This window comes from Ovis aries, chromosome 3 (assembly GCF_016772045.2).
Source record: "Ovis aries strain OAR_USU_Benz2616 breed Rambouillet chromosome 3, ARS-UI_Ramb_v3.0, whole genome shotgun sequence".
Classification (NCBI taxonomy): Eukaryota; Metazoa; Chordata; class Mammalia; order Artiodactyla; family Bovidae; genus Ovis; species Ovis aries.
In genome coordinates this window covers 210,259,849-210,275,525 of record NC_056056.1, presented here as the reverse complement: position 1 = coordinate 210,275,525, position 15,677 = coordinate 210,259,849, and the positions used below count along the sequence as shown (strand labels likewise).

Below are 15,677 nucleotides of genomic sequence, written 5' to 3'. Positions count from 1 at the left end.
AGCAGTGAGCACTTCTTTGGACACCAACTACATGCCTGAATTTTTTTAATTCATTACATCGTAGAGCCTCAGTCTCCTCAACTGTCAAGCAAGGGAGTCACCTGACTAGCCGAAAGTCCCACCATCCCTGGTCCCAAGCTCTGATAGTCCTTGCTTTTATGATTCCAAGAAGGGCCCAGGTGGCACAACCATAAAGAGGAGATATCCTTCACAACCTGAGACTATTTCACCACTGAGACTGGGAAGCTCCTGAATTCTCCTCCCCATTGCTAGGCAACGCCAAGCAAAGGATGATGGGAGGCAGCAGGGATAGAGAGAGAGATGCCCTGTCAAAGGGGACTCAGGCTTCCCCACCCCCTCCCGAGCCCAGCAGAACTGGTTAAGCACCTGGTTAGCTGGTTTACTTACAATGCGACTACGGGTGGCATTATCAAAGAAGGTGTCCTTGTCCCGGATGTCGTACCTGCAGACACCAAGAAAGCCTGTCAATGCATTCCATTATCCTGGGACTTCCTGTCACCCCGGGCCCAGGGCAAGCCTCTAGAAAACAACATAGCTAGATGAGTAAGACACACACACACACTCACACACACTCATACACACACTTTACACTCTTTCCGACCCAGTAATTCTGAAAACTTGTCATAGAAATGTCTCATTAGGAAAACAAACTCAACAGAAGGAGAGAAGTTCCCTACATTAAAACATTCCTTTCAAAGTTACTTTTAACAAAGATTATGGGGGGAATATGCAATTTCAAAACCTAAAGGATAGATCATCATGCAGCTGTTTGAAAATTATAATCATGAAAACTTTAGAAATACTGTAGAAACGTTTAGACTATGATACGAAAATATTACACGATGATAAGTTTTAAAAAGAAAAGTAAGTAAAAAGGGTTCCCGTGTATGGACAAAATTTTTTTTAAAAAACCAGCAAATAAGAGTACAGTTTCTAAAAAAAAAAAAAAAAAAGAGTACAGTTTCTGGATGTTGGGGTTATAACTGGTTTTCAAATTTTCATTTAATATTGTCCTTGTTGTCACAAAAACCATGATACCAAACTCCTAATTATGCAAAACCTGTGTCTATTCTAAAATTCAAATGTTGACCTTGCACTCAAAAAAAAACCAAAAGCCCACCCCTGTGACTGTGCTTAGGGCATTGTGCTGGAGGTAGCACAGATGCCTGAGGCATGCCCCAACCCCAGGAGCCGAGGCACTGCGGTGTGTTTCCATCACTAATGCAGAGTAGAATGTGAGCACTTGTAGACCATTGCTATGAAAACTCAAGAGATGGACAGCATGTTTTCACTGGGTATTAAGAACTGGTCTTGAAGGAACCCAGAAGCTGAGTGATGGAGACGTGTGGGAGGCGGCACGTCAGATGCCCAGGCAGATGTGGACGAAGGGCCCAGGGAAGGGAGCAAGAACAGCCGGCTGGGAAGTCAACATGCCAGTCCCAGTTTAGCCATTTAAGGCAGCGTGACCTTGGACGCACCCGGAACCTTGGCTTCCTCTCTATTATAGAAGGACGGTTATATCTGGATGGCTGCTTCACAGCCCGACCCCCCCCCCAGCCCCCACTACTCACAGGTACATTTTCTCCCTGGAGAATGGGTACGAGAGGTTCTTCATCCTGCTGTTACTGTGCTCGGGCACTCGAGGCTTCAGGGGCGCACTCAGCTTGTGCAGAATCTTGTTGAACGTCTTTGCGATGCTGCCTTGTGACTTGATCTCATACATCTGCAAAGGCAAAGCTACCAGTGAGAGGAGGAGAAGGCCACATCCGACACTCAGAGGAGCAGGACTCACAGCCAGGGCTGCACGGGGCTCAGATCCCCCATAAGGGACACTCGGGGGAAAGGACGAGCCAGGGAAGCAGGCAGAGGGGCCTGCCCTTCCTCCACTGCTCTCACATAGGCGCGAATACTCTCCACTATTTGCACGGAAGGAGGTGACCTTTGCAGGAGAGGAGGAGCGCAGTGAGGGGTCCAAACTTCCTATCCGGCTTCGTTACATCGTCACAGGAGGCCTACTGTGTGATGTCATCGTGTGTATGTGTGTAGATGTGTGTCCAGCGGCTCAGCCATGACCCTTTGCGACCCTAAGGACTGAAGCCCACAAGACTCCTCTGTCCCTGGGATTTCCCTGGCAAGAATACTGGACTGGGTTGCTGTGCCCTCCTCCAGGGGATCTTCCTGACCCAAGGATACACCCTGAGTCTCCTGCATCTCCTGCATTGGCAGGTGGATTCTTTAGCACTAGTACCACCTGGAAAGCCCATGATGTCACCATACTAAGCACTTTACCCAAGTGAGCTCCAACACGCACTGCGCCCCGCTGCATGGATAATCTTACTCTCCTGTTTTGATGAGGAAATTAAGGCTCAGAAAAGTGAGAAGAGTGAACAAAGGTCACACAGATGGTAACTGGGTGACTGTTTAGGTTTAACGCTTGTCAACCCAATCTCAAGTCTGTACCCTACAACTAGACCACGCCCCTGTGTGATCATCCAGCATCACTTCTCTTGTGTTCCTCTTAGTAATGAGTCTGCTTTCAAAGCACTGAACCCCTAATGCGTGTTTTACTCAAGCACCTTCTTGAGTAAAGAAGTACCTTTCTTGAGTAAAGCACAGTGTTAGTACCAAGATAATCACTATAAAGCCTATGTAGTCTGCCAGGTTCCTCTGTCCATGGAATTCTCTGGGCAAGAACACTGGGGTTGGTTGCCACTCCCTTCTCCAGGGGATCTTCAGGACCCAGGGATCGAACCTGGGTCTTCTGCTTGCAGGCAGATTCTTTACCATCTGAGCCACCAGGGAAGTCCATAGACCCTATCGTTTCTTATAATGCATAGAGTATGCTTGCCCACAGTATAGCATCTGGTCTTTCTAATTCACAGATGCTGTCACTGAGACACAGAGATTGTACTCTTCATAGCAAAGCTCTGATGGATTAACATTAACCACAAATTTTTTACACAAGCTCACCTTCCAAGGGGGCTTCCCAGATGGCGCTAGTGGTAAAGAACCCAGATGCAGGTTCGATCTCTGGGTTGACGTCTGGACTGAGCTGGATTGAGTTTGTCCTGTTGCAGTGGATGACCAGAACAAGAGCCACACTCAGAGCCTACGACCTGAAAGGAAGCCAACTGTCTTCTCTTTCATGATATCCTCAAGTTGCTTAAATCTCAGGCAGCAGTAAAACATGTATGAAGCACTTGTAAGATAAATGGAGACAAATGCCACAGAAGGGACACAAAATGCTTCAAAGGTTCGAAAAGAGGAGACAGCAAGTCCAGCTGAGGGGCCAGGAAAGTGCTTCATAGAAGGAGCAGCATTTCTGCCGGGCTTGAGCAGAAAGGGCACCTTCCTTTTTCTTTTTGTTCTTTAATGAAATCATGATAATTTGGGGCAAGGAGAGAACCTCCCCAATCTAACAACTAAACATAAGCCTGGTTTATTTCTCTCTCCTAATACTTTTTTCTATGTGTTTTAATTTCAATTACAAAATTAACACAATTCAAGTAAACAAGAAAACCAAGATCAGGGACTTCCTTGGTGGTCCAGGGGCTAAGAGTCTGCTCTTCCACTACAGGGGCACGGGCTCAATCCCAGGCCAGGGAACTAAGATTCCTCACACACTGAGGTGCAGTCAAGGACAAAAAAAAAAAAAAAAAACAGAAAATTAAAAAAGGGAAAAAAAGAAACAAAAATCGTAAAGTGTATTAACTAATGTTAATAGCTTCCTTTCACTTCCAACCTCACTCCAGAGGAAACCTTTATCAATAATTTGGAGTATGTTTTATATACTCCATATATATATATATATATATATATATATATATATATATATATATATATCTTTCTAACACACCTGTGATGGCATTTAACATATTATTCTACAATTTGCTTTTCATGTGCAGCAATGTATCTGAGACACATATCTTTCCAGGTCAGTCCATGTACACCCAGCTTCATGAAGACACCATATTACAGAGCAGACACACGTTCTAATTTGCTGAGTTCCTTCCCTAGAGATGGGCATTTATTGTAGCCTCTACACATGCTGTGAAATTAAAAGACGCTTACTCCTTGGAAAAAAAGTTATGACCAACCTAGACAGCATATTCAAAAGCAGAGACATTACTTTGCCAACTAAGGTCTGTCTAGTCAAGGCTATGGTTTTTCCAGTAGTCATATATGGATGTGAGAGTTGGACTGTGAAGAAAGCTGAGCGCCGAAGAATTGATGCTTTTGAACTGTGGTGTTGGAGAGGACTCTTGAGAGTCCCTTGGACTGCAAGGAGATCAAACCAGTCCATTCTGATGATCAGCCCTGGGATTTCTTTGGAAGGAATGATGCTAAAGCTGAAACTCCAGTACTTTGGCCGCCTCATGCGAAGAGTTGACTGATTGGAAAAGACTCTGATGCTGGGAGGGATTGGGGGCAGGAGGAGAAGGGTACGACAGAGGATGAGATGGCTGGATGGCATCACTGACTCGATGGACGTGAGTCTGGGTGAACTCCGGGAGTTGGTGATGGACAGGGAGGCCCGGTGTGCTGCGATTCATGGGGTCGCAAGGAGTCGGACACGACTGAGCGACTGAACTGAACTGAACTGAACTGAACACATGCTTTGACCATACTTCTGTCAACCTTACTTTGCAGATACTTTTAACGAATAACACTTGAACAAATATTGGCAAAGACATTCCAAGCAAACACAAAAGCAGAGAAGTTCAAACTGGATTTAAGAAGAGTTAGAAACAGCCTCGGAGAAGGCAATGGCGACCCACTCCAGTATTCTTGCCTGGAAAATCCCATGGGTGGAGGAGCCTGATAGGCTGTAGTCCATGGGGTCGCTAAGAGTCGGACACGACTGAGCGACTTCACTTTCACTCTTCACTTTCATGCATTGGAGAAGGACATGGCAACCCACTCCAGTGTTCTTGCCTGGAGAATCCCAGGGATGGGGGATCCTGGTGGGCTGCCGTCTCTGGGGTCACACAGAGTCAGACACAACTGAAGTGACTTAGCAGCAGCAGCAGCAGCAGAAACAGCCTAGGTCTTAGAAAAGACCCTGATGCTGGGAAAGCCTGAAGGCAAAAGGAGAAGGGGGTGGCAGAGGATGAGGTAGTGGATGGCACCAGCAACTCAGTGAGTTTGAGCAAACTCCAGGCGATACTGAAGGACAGGGAAGCCTGGCGTGCTTCAGTCCATGGGATCACAAACAGTTGCACGGCACTTAGCGACTGAACAACAACAATGAGACCAGCCTGGTTCTTGGGCCCTCGGGGCTCGGATAGAGGAGCCGTGACTGTCACAGCAGAAAGGCACATGGAAGCCAGTGTGTGCAGTGGAGGGTGAGGTGGGGCTGGAAGTGCCAAGAAGCTGCTAACCTTGGTTACTATAGCAACACTGTTACAGTTTTGGTTTCTTTGTTTACTAGAACTGTGTTCATTTTGCTGCCGTTGTTCAGTCGCTCAGTTGTGTCTGACTCTTTGCGACCCCACGGACTGCAGCATGCCAGGTTCCCCTGTCCTTCACCATCTCCCGGAGTTTGTTCAAACGCACATCCAGTTGAGTCAATGATGCTATCTAACCATCTCATCCTCTGCTGCCCTCTTCTCCTTTTTGCTTTGCTCTTACAATAAAAACCAAAATTTTCACCACAGCCCATGGGGCCCTGTAGAAGTCTTCACTTTTTTTTTTTTTTTTGCCCCATGATTCAGTGCTCACCGCACCCAGCCACTGGTCTCGTGAAGTATTTTTAGCAGTCTGCACCCTTTGTCTCCTCCCTCCCCATCACCAACTTCTGTTCACACTTGAGTTCTCACTCAACTGTCACTTCCTTGGGGAGGTCTTTCCTGGCTTCCAGACAAGATCAAGCCCCATCTTCAGAGCATTTTGTGAGCCCAAATGCCTCTCCTTCACAGTGCTTATCACAGTTGTGATTTTAAACTTATTTGAATGATTATTTGACTCATGCCCAGTCGCCCTGCCAAACAATCTTGATGAAGGCAGGACACTATTCAAACCATCCCCGTGGTTCAATGAATGAACAAATGAACGATGAATCTCCAGGGACCCAGCATTGATGACAGGAGTGGCTGCCACTCAGGGGGCCCATGCTGGGCACGGGACAGTCAAAAGGTAATAGGCCTTGGTAGCAAGAAACCAGGCTGGAGAATAAAGCCGCAGCCCAAAGTCCCTGGCCTGCTGAAAGGTTACCCACCAGCTGCAAAGGCTCATGGGAGCCAAGCCCCAGCGGAGGCTAGGACAGCCTGTACTTGGGGATTAATAAGCCAGCACCTGCCCCAGCATCATGTCCTGGCAGATGGTTAGCTGAGCACCTCCAAGATGGTCTTGACCTCCTCTTGGCAGTGGATCCAGAAGAGCTCCCTAGAGAATGGGGCTAAAGGGAATGAGGCCTGTGGCATGTCTTTGGAGGAACCAGGAATGGGTTCAGGATAAATTCTGCCCGTTCCTGGATGGGGAGATGGGTGCTTCGTGCATGTGTGCTAAGTCACTCGAGTCGTGTCCAACTCTGCATGACCCCATGGACTATGGCCAGCTGGGCTCCTCTGTCCATGGGACTCTCCAGGCAAGAATACTAGAGTGGGCTGCCATGCCTTCCTCCAGGGGATCTTCCTGACCCAGGGATCAAACCTGCATCTCCTGCAGTTCATGCATTGGCAGGCAGGTTCTTTACCCCTAGCACCATCTGGGAAGCCCCAGTAGGTGCTCCAAGTCCCTGCAAATAGCATCATCCACCTCCAAGAGAAATGTAAATGGTTTTGAAGGCCAGGGTCAAGGTGACCTCCACCCCACAGCCCTGCTGCAGGCCCTACATACACGCCCGGGCAGGTACCTTGGCCCACTTCCCAGACCACAGAGATGCTCGGGGATGCAGCTTGGCACAGGTTCACAGTCAGACACAGTGGGCAGCCCCATGCACGATACCATGGGTGCTAAGCTTGGAGGACAAAGCACCTGCTTTTTCCCCTCGTCACTTCGCACGTGTTGTCCCTGTTCCTGGAGTTGCGCCCCTCCCGCTCCACCTGCCACCCCACTTCTCCTTCTCCACCCGGCTCAAGTGCCAGCTTTCTCAGGAAACCTTCCCTAGAATCCTATGAATAAATACTGCATGCTAATGTTGGCCACACTTTTTTCTAACTCGTGGTTCACTCATCTGTCTCCCCAGCAGACTGTGGGTGTCTGGGGAGCATGCCCTGCATGCCTAGCACGCAGGAGGAGCACAATAATGTCTACAGAGTGAATAACCTGGGTCCTGACCATTGCTGACACTAACGAGCTCTGTAACTCTGGGCAAGGCACTTTCCCTCTCAGAGTCCTGATCTCTAAAGAGAGAATTGGGGAACTTCCACTCCCCACTATGACGGATGAACAGGGTGCAGATTTACCCCAGCTGAGCCAATCAAAATACTCAGACTAAAAAACACGAAACAGTGGTTGCTGTGGTTGGAATGTTTCTGTTCCCACAAAATTCCTATCCTGAGTCTTAATGCCCAGTGATGGTTATTGGAGGGTGGAGCCTTTAGGAGGTGATTAGGTCATGAGGGTGGAGTCCTCGTGAAATGGATTAGTGCCCTTCTAAACCAGACCCCACAGAGCTTCCAGCCCCTTCCTCCATGTGAAGACAAAGCAAGGAGGTGTGAGCTATGAACCAGGAAGGGTTCATACCCTTCGTACCACCATGCTGGTACCCTGGTCTCAGACTTTCAGTCTCCAGAACTAGGTGAAGTAAAGTCCTGTTGTTCATAAGCCCCCAGTCTGTGATATTTTGGTGGCTGTTGTTCAGTTGCTCAGTCATGTCCAACTCTTTGTGATCCCACGGATGGCAGCACACCAGGCTTCTCTGTCCTTCACCATCTCCCAGAGTTTGCTCCAACTCATGTCCATTGAGTCAGTGATGCCATCCAATCATCTTATCATCTGTGTTGCCCCCTTTTTCTCCTGCCCTCCATCTCTCCCAGTATCAGGGTTTTTTCCAGTGAGCTGGCTCTTCCCATCAGGTGGCCAAAGTATTGGCACATCAGCTTCAGCATCAGTCCTTTCAGTGAATATTCAGGGTTGATTTCCTTTAGGACTGACTGGTTTGATCCCCCTGGTATTATGTTGGGGCACCCCAAGAAGACTAAGACAGCAGTTTTCAAGATACCAGACCTCGGGCAGCAACGACTTCCTGAGAGAAGGAAAGAGGATGAGTCCTGGGCTTGCTGCAGCTCACTGTCCAGAGAAAGGTCCAGGGCTGCAGGGCAGGAAGGGCAAACAGGTGGAGCCCAGCACACTCCCTGGGCTGAGGTGAGGCAGTAGGTCAGGGGAGACCAGAGCAACCAGAGCTCCTGGGACAGAGCAGCTAAGGGAGAGAGTTTCGTGAAGAATCCTGGACAGTCCTCCTGAGAAGCTGCCAGACACTAGAGAAAAGCCATCTGCAAGGCTGGGAACAGCCCCTCTTCCCACCAGCCTGGATGGAAAGCTCACCATTTGAGGGGCATTGTGGCAGAGTCCTGGGGTCCGCTCAGCAATGGGGATAATTAGCCCAAGGCTGAGCACCTCTCCTAATCCACTTCACAGATTATAAAAGACAGAACTTGACTAAATGGCTTTTAAAGTACCGTCCAAGTCTAACCTTCTATGGCTCTAGACAGTTCATGAAAAGGAAACATTCATTCATAGCACACACACACACATCTGGGCATCCCCTGGGTACCAGGCGCTGAGTTTAGAGGTGGATTGCTCCAAGGGCTGAAGAAGCCCAGCAGTGAGGAGGACCCCTCCTCACCTCATACGCAGAATGCTCAGCCATGCAACCAGCACTGGAATCCCACAGGCTCCCTGTCAGCAGGGTCCACAAAGACTCTGCCAGCCAGTCCCACCAGCTGCATTTGCATCACTGTGCCACAGATGGGGAAACTGAGCCTCGGAGAAGTGGGGAATTGCCAGCATTGGGGGGTGAACCCAGCCCTCAGGACCCAGGCTTCCTGACTTCCCCATCCAGGCTCTCTCCTCAAACCTCTGATCCTTGGAAAGGCTCCATGGTCCCCGAGAAGGAAGCGAGCCAGAGCTCCCTCTCAGCCCCTCACCAAGCCCAGCAGCCCAGCTCTTCCCCAGTGTCCCACAGGGTCCAGGAAAGGCGCCCCGATCCTCTTTAGTATTATTAATATGATCAGCGGCAGCATCATTATTACTGTTATTCTTGGACATAGGAGAATGAAGAACATCCTCAGAAATGGCAGGACACATGTTCACCAGCTGGTCCCCATTATGCCCTCCCCGGGTACATGATACGCCTTTCATGTGCTTAAAATCATAAATAATTTTTAAAGTATGTTGCTCTCATTTTTCATCCCAGGGCTCAAATGTGGTTCTCATAAAAGCTCACTTTGGCTCCACTGTCACAGGCTAAGAGGTTTACCGAGATGCCTTCTTCTGTTACTTCTTTCCCCCCGACCCCGCACGTCTCCCCCAGCCTCTCCCCTCCAGAGGGGCACAGTAGTGTGGTCTGAGGGCTAATTTGTTTCCTTCCTGCCTTGGAATCATGTTCCTTCACAGGATGCAAGGAATCGAGGCTGTAGTGATAGTCTATCACAGACAGTACAGGCTGCTAGCCCCATTTTATGGGTAGAGAAACTGAGGCACAGAAGGTTCTACTAACGTGCCTGATGGCACACAAACATTAGGAGATCCAAGAGCATCCAAAGATCAAGGGAAGGATATAACCATATGCTGCTATTGCTTTATTCATTCAGTTGTGTCTTACTCTGTGAGGCCCCATGGACCTCTGTCAAGCTCCTCCGTCCATGGAATTCTCCAAGCCTCTTGCATCTCTTGCGTCTCCGGCATTGGTGGGTGTCTCCTGCAGCCCACATCTCTTGGGTCTCCTGCATTGGCAGGCGGATTCTTTACCCCTAGCACCACCTGGGAGGGCTTCCCCAGTGGCTCAGTGGTAAGGAATCCACCTGCAATGCTGGAGACCCAGGTTCGATCCCTGGGTCAGGAAGATCCCCCCAGAGGAGGGCATGGCAACCCCCTCCAGTATTCCCATGGACAGAGGAGCCTGGTGGGCTACAGTTCACAGGGCTGCAAAGAGTTGGGCACAACTGAAGCAACTGAGCACGCATGCACTTAGTGCCCGGTGGGAAACCCATAACCATATGAAACATAAACAGAATAATCTTCATTATCCATGAGTCCCTCCTCTACACTGATCTAAGAGGGCCTCTCTCTGCAACTCATAGGAAAAGCAGAAACTAGACAAAAAGATGGAGAGTGAGCCCAGCTATGAGCACGTGTCTGCTTATACCTATGGCCCCACAGACACTAGCCCAGGCTGTCTCCCCCTTTCCATGATCTGTGTTTTCCTCTGTGCCTCTGGTCACTGGGTAACTGAGGATCAACTAGGCTGAAAACGATCACCTGTTCAACTTTCATTTCAAAAGGCTCAGACACACAGGGAAGCCAGAAAGTATGGAAGGTCGCCCTGCAAAAGGGACTTGGGTGCACGCCGCTGGACTAAAGAAGTTATGAAAAAGAGGGGCCCATGATGCAGCAGAATACATCCATGGTTTTCCTGTTCCACTGGTACCCAAGGGCACCAAGAGAGAGGGATGCAGGCATACACGCGGGCACTGAACCCAGATCTGAGGGTGCACAGATCTGGTTACCTACTCCGTGCACCAGCCTAGTTACCTACTCAAGCAGACGTTAAACCCCCCACCAATTCAGAGGCAAAGAGCACTGGGAGCCACTCTGTTCAGCTGCATCCTAGAGCCCAAAGGAGCCCCAGCGCCCACCAAGAGCAGGAGCTCCCCAGTCCCTCCACCCCATCCTGTGCCCATCAATATCCTGTCCGTAGCCTCGCCAAATGCACACAGCGATATATTTACAAAACGCACATTCTCTGAGGTCTAACTCTGGATTCACTTATGGTTTTTAATTACATTTTCAATGTCCTCTACACATGAATGAATGTTTGCTGACTTTTAAAATGTGGGAGAAAATCCAAACTACTTACATGGCTGGTGAGTCCCTTGCAGCCCCACCTCTGCCTCCCACTGCAGCCTCAGTCCCCACCCACCCCACCCCCTCACCACCCCGTCCCCAGGCTCTGTACTTCACGCACATTGGCCTCCTCCCAGCTCGCTGCACAGGCCAGGGTTTTCTTATGTGGGGTGGGAAGACATGTTCTTCCCTCTCCCAGGAAGGTTCTCATCTGCCTTCCCTACCTGGAAAACTCCTACCCAGCCTTTGGGTCTCAGCTCAAATGGACCCTTCCAGTACCCTGCACCCGCCCCCCCATTTGAACTGGTCTCCTCCCGTTAGCTCTCTGTCTGCCCTGATCTTTGCTTCCTGTGCCTCCCAGCTCATCACCAGCTATTTAACTTCTGAATCCTCCCCACACCGAAGCCATATGGGGCCAAGACCAGCTGTAGTCACCTCTGCATCACCAGCCATCAGCGGAATATCTCAGACATAAAGATAGTAACTATTCATTGGGCGGATGGATGGATGGGTGAATGAATAAAAAACATGATCCTTCCAAGGTCTAGGGCTCCTTACACACAACCCAGCCCCATTCCAGGTACAATTAGACTATTTCTAAATGATTTTTTTTGGTAACTGAAGGGGCTACTGAGGACCCAGATAAGGGACGGCTGCTATGGTCCTTGTACCGCAATGCTGCCTCCCCCACCCCCTCGCAGACCACCCTGAGGGACCACAGCATCCTTCCAATGCCCGTGAATGAAGACTCAGAACCCGTCTCAGCATCACTCTGCAGTAAGCCAGGACCAATGAACCAAGTTGGTACATGAGATCCATCCTCTCACTCATCATCAGATGCTGATTTACTGCTTGCTCTGTCCCCAGGCCTGTTCTAGGTGCTGCTGCTGATAGGAGGAAACAAACCCAGTGCCCTCCTGGAGCTTCCAGGGTAGTGAGGATGCAGACAATAAACCAAGGATACAAATACACTACTCAGTATCCAGCAGTGCTGAGTGTTACACACACACACACACACACACACACACACACACACACACACACACGAGAAGGAGATGCAGGAAAGAAGAGAGACAGGGGCCCACTTCACACAGGGTAGTCGGGTATATCAGTCTGTGCAGAGACCCCGGTGGAGTGGGGGACTGCTTCCTGGTATCTGGAGGTCCTCAGGCAGAGGGAAGGTCAAGCAAAAGGCCCAGAGAGGGAAACAGGCTTGTATTTTTGAGGATCTGTGTAGCTGGCATGCAGTGAGCACGTGGGCAGGAGTGGGAAGTTCCTTTCTGTACCAGAGGTGACCGATATGGCATCAATTCAGAGTCCCTGAAGAGACACGGTCACTCCCAGCTGCTTTCTGACCAACAGCACTTGAATCTCCACAGCAGAAATCACATAACACCCTCAGGCTCCAGCCTGCCCGCCCCCACCGGCGGAGAGCCCTAGTCCATGGTGGCCGTCTGACTGCGCGCTCCATCTTCATTCTCAGGGCTCTGATTCTCCGCGCGCTGGTAAACACCTACCAACCTCCTCCTTGTGGGGGGCTGGATGGCTGATATGCAGCTGCCACTGATTTCCACGGTGTAAATATGCCCACTATGGCCAATTTCTTAGTTAACTTATATACAGAGTACATCATGAGAAATGCTGGGCTGGAAGAAGCACAAGCTGGAATCAAGATTGCCAGGAGAAATATCAATAACCTCAGATATGCAGATGACACCACCCTTATGGCAGAAAGTGAAGAGGAGCTAAAGAGCCTCTTGATGAAAGTGAAAGAGGAGAGTGAAAAAGTTGGCTTAAAGCTCAACATTCAGAAAACTAAGATCATGGCATCCGGGCACATCACTTCATGGGAAGTAGATGAGGAAACAGTGGGTGACTTTATTTTGGGGGGCTCCAAAATCACTGCAGATGGTGACTGCAGCCATGAAATTAAAAGACGCTTGCTCCTTGGAAGGAAAGTTATGAGCAACCTAGATAGCATATTCAAAGCCAGAGACATTACTTTGCCAACAATCCACCTAGTCAAGGCTATGGTTTTTCCAGTGGTCATGTATGGATGTGAGAGTTGGACTGTGAAGAAAGCTGAGTGCCGAAGAACTGATGCTTTTGAACTGTGGTGTTGGAGAAGACTCTTGAGAGTCCCTTGGACTGCAAGGAGATCCAACCAGTCCATTCTAAAGGAGATCAGTCCTGGGTGTTCATTGGAAGGACTGATGCTGAAGCTGAAACTCCAGTACTTTGGCCACCTCATGCGAAGAGTTGACTCATTGGAAAAGACTCTGATGCTGGGAGGGATTGGGGGCAGGAGGAGAAGGGGATGACAGAGGATGAGACGGCTGGATGGCATCACAGACTCGACAGACGTGAGTCTGAGTGAACTCCGGGAGTTGGTGATGGACAGGGAGGCCTGGTGTGCTGCGATTCATGGGGTCGCAACTGAGTGACTGAACTGAACTGAACTGATGGCCAATAACCAGTATATCACTGATCCCAGTTCTTACTGAGTAACAAGAGCTCTGCCCATGAGACCCAGGTGCCTGAAGCTGACCGCCCCCTCTTCCTTCGCTGCTCCTCTCCTCCCCCGCCCACAGAGGCAGCCACGGCCCATGCTCCCATGTCTCCCACTGAGAAAACGACCACATATCCCAGCTACTCAGTCTTATTTTACTATAGTTGACAAATTCTATCCACTGCCCTCTGCTCTCAGCCCACCAGCATGGAGTCCAGGGTCCAGGTCCCTGCCCCCCCATCTGGCATGTGCTGCCCCAGTTCAGTCAACCACCACTTCTCTTTCAATTTTTTTCAATCACGAGCCTAAAAACAACTAAATTTTCAAAAATGCAAATTCACTTCCCGTTACATTTTCATGTTTTTGGCATCACTGTTTTTGAGCCCTGAGTCAGGTCTGTGGTCTTCTGCGTGCACATCCAGAAGGTGGCCCCAAGCATCGCAGGTTCCACACGGAAACAATGGCATGGAGGTGGCATCAATTTTTTTTTTTCTGATTTTTAAAGATGAGAAGCATCACAGAAAACAAAACCGAATAAAAAAGTGTTCCGTACTCCTTCCAACCTATTTAAATAGCAATCAAAGGGCATGCACCAAAGAGCCCATAAAGATATCAAATATAAACCCAACCCCACATCACTATTAAAAACAAATGCTTGGGAACAGGCAGCAACAACAAGAAGAGGACCCACAGCCCATCAGTGTGAACAGCCACCCCTCTGGTATTCAAAAATCATCAATGATATTTATAACAATCGAAAGAATCTGTCCTGAAAGGCATCATGAAGGGGGAGTAGTCAGTGGCCCTCCTCCAAGGATTAAGGACCTAGAAGATCTCAATCTTCAATAAGGCTCATGGAGTTTCTCCTGCTTTTTACTGTCTGGTCGCCAGGGAGGAATCACTAAACTACCAAAATAATCTCACAGAAGAATGCAGTCACTACTTGATGAAGGAAGAAGAGGGTCAAGGTGAGGAGGGGGAAGATGTGATTCTGTTTCTGAATTTTGCATGGACAAATGACCACTGAGCCACCAGGAAAGCCCCCGATCTAGTCCATCATAATGAAAAGATAATAATTTGAATGCTCTGTCTCTCCAGCTTAGGATTAATTTAATTAATTTAACTTCAAATTAATTTAATTTACTTAACCTGGGATGCAATTTCCCAGAGTACATTCTGCAGACAATTGGTTCCCCCAAGATATTAACAGGCATTCAGTAGGAAAGCGATTGAACAAAAATGAACCATTTCCTTTACGTCAGGGCAGGAGGGGCTTTCCTGGTGTCTCAGACAGTAAAGAATCTGCCTGCAAAATAGGAGACTCGGGTTTGATCCCTGGGTCAGAAAGATTCCCTGGAAAAGAGAATGGCAACCCACTCCAGTGTTCTTGCCTGGAAAACTCCATGGATAGAAGAGGATGATATATATATATATATATATATATATATATATATATATATATGTATCAGTTCAGTCGCTCAGTTGTGTCCGACTCTTTGTGACCCCATGAATCACAGCACTCCAGGCCTCCCTGTCCATCAACATCTCCCGGAGTTCACTCAGACTCATGTCCATCGAGTCCGTGATGCCATCCAGCCATCTCATCCTCTGTCGTCCCTTTCTCCTCCTGCCCCCAATCCCTCCCAGCATCAGAGTCTTTTCCAATCAGTCAACCCTTCGCGTGAGGTGGCCAAAGTACTGGAGTTTCAGCTTTAGCATCATTCCCTCCAAAGAAATCCCAGGGCTGATCTCCTTCAGAATGGACTGGTTGGATCTCCTTGCAGTCCAAGGGACTATCAAGAGTCTTCTCCAACACCACAGTTCAAAAGCATCAATTCTTCGGCACTCAGCCTTCTTCACAGTCCAACTCTCACATCCATACATGACCACAGGAAAAACCATAGCCTTGACTAGTTGGACCTTAGTCGGCAAAGTAATGTCCCTGCTTTTGAATATGCTATCTAGGTTGGTCATAACTTTTCTTCCAAGGAGTAAGCATCTTTTAATTTCATGGCTGCAGTCACCATCTGCGGTGATTTTGGAGCCCAAAAAAATAAAGTCTGACACTGTTTCTACTGTTTCCCCATCTATTTCCCATGAAGTGATGGGACCGGATGCCATGATCTTCGTTTTCTGAATG

The 15,677-nt window shown here is 48.9% G+C and overlaps 1 protein-coding gene across 1 annotated transcript in view; it reads right to left on the bottom strand.

Moving 5' to 3' along the window:
* ANO2 (anoctamin 2) overlaps positions 1 to 15,677 on the bottom strand; it is a 342,394-nt gene that overhangs the window by 251,950 nt on the left and 74,767 nt on the right. The window contains exons 5-6 of the mRNA XM_042247625.1: positions 1,593 to 1,744; positions 409 to 463 (exon numbers count right to left, since the gene is read on the bottom strand). Of these exons, the coding sequence (XP_042103559.1) occupies positions 409 to 463; positions 1,593 to 1,744 (207 nt within the window). The remainder of the gene's footprint in view (positions 1 to 408; positions 464 to 1,592; positions 1,745 to 15,677) is intronic.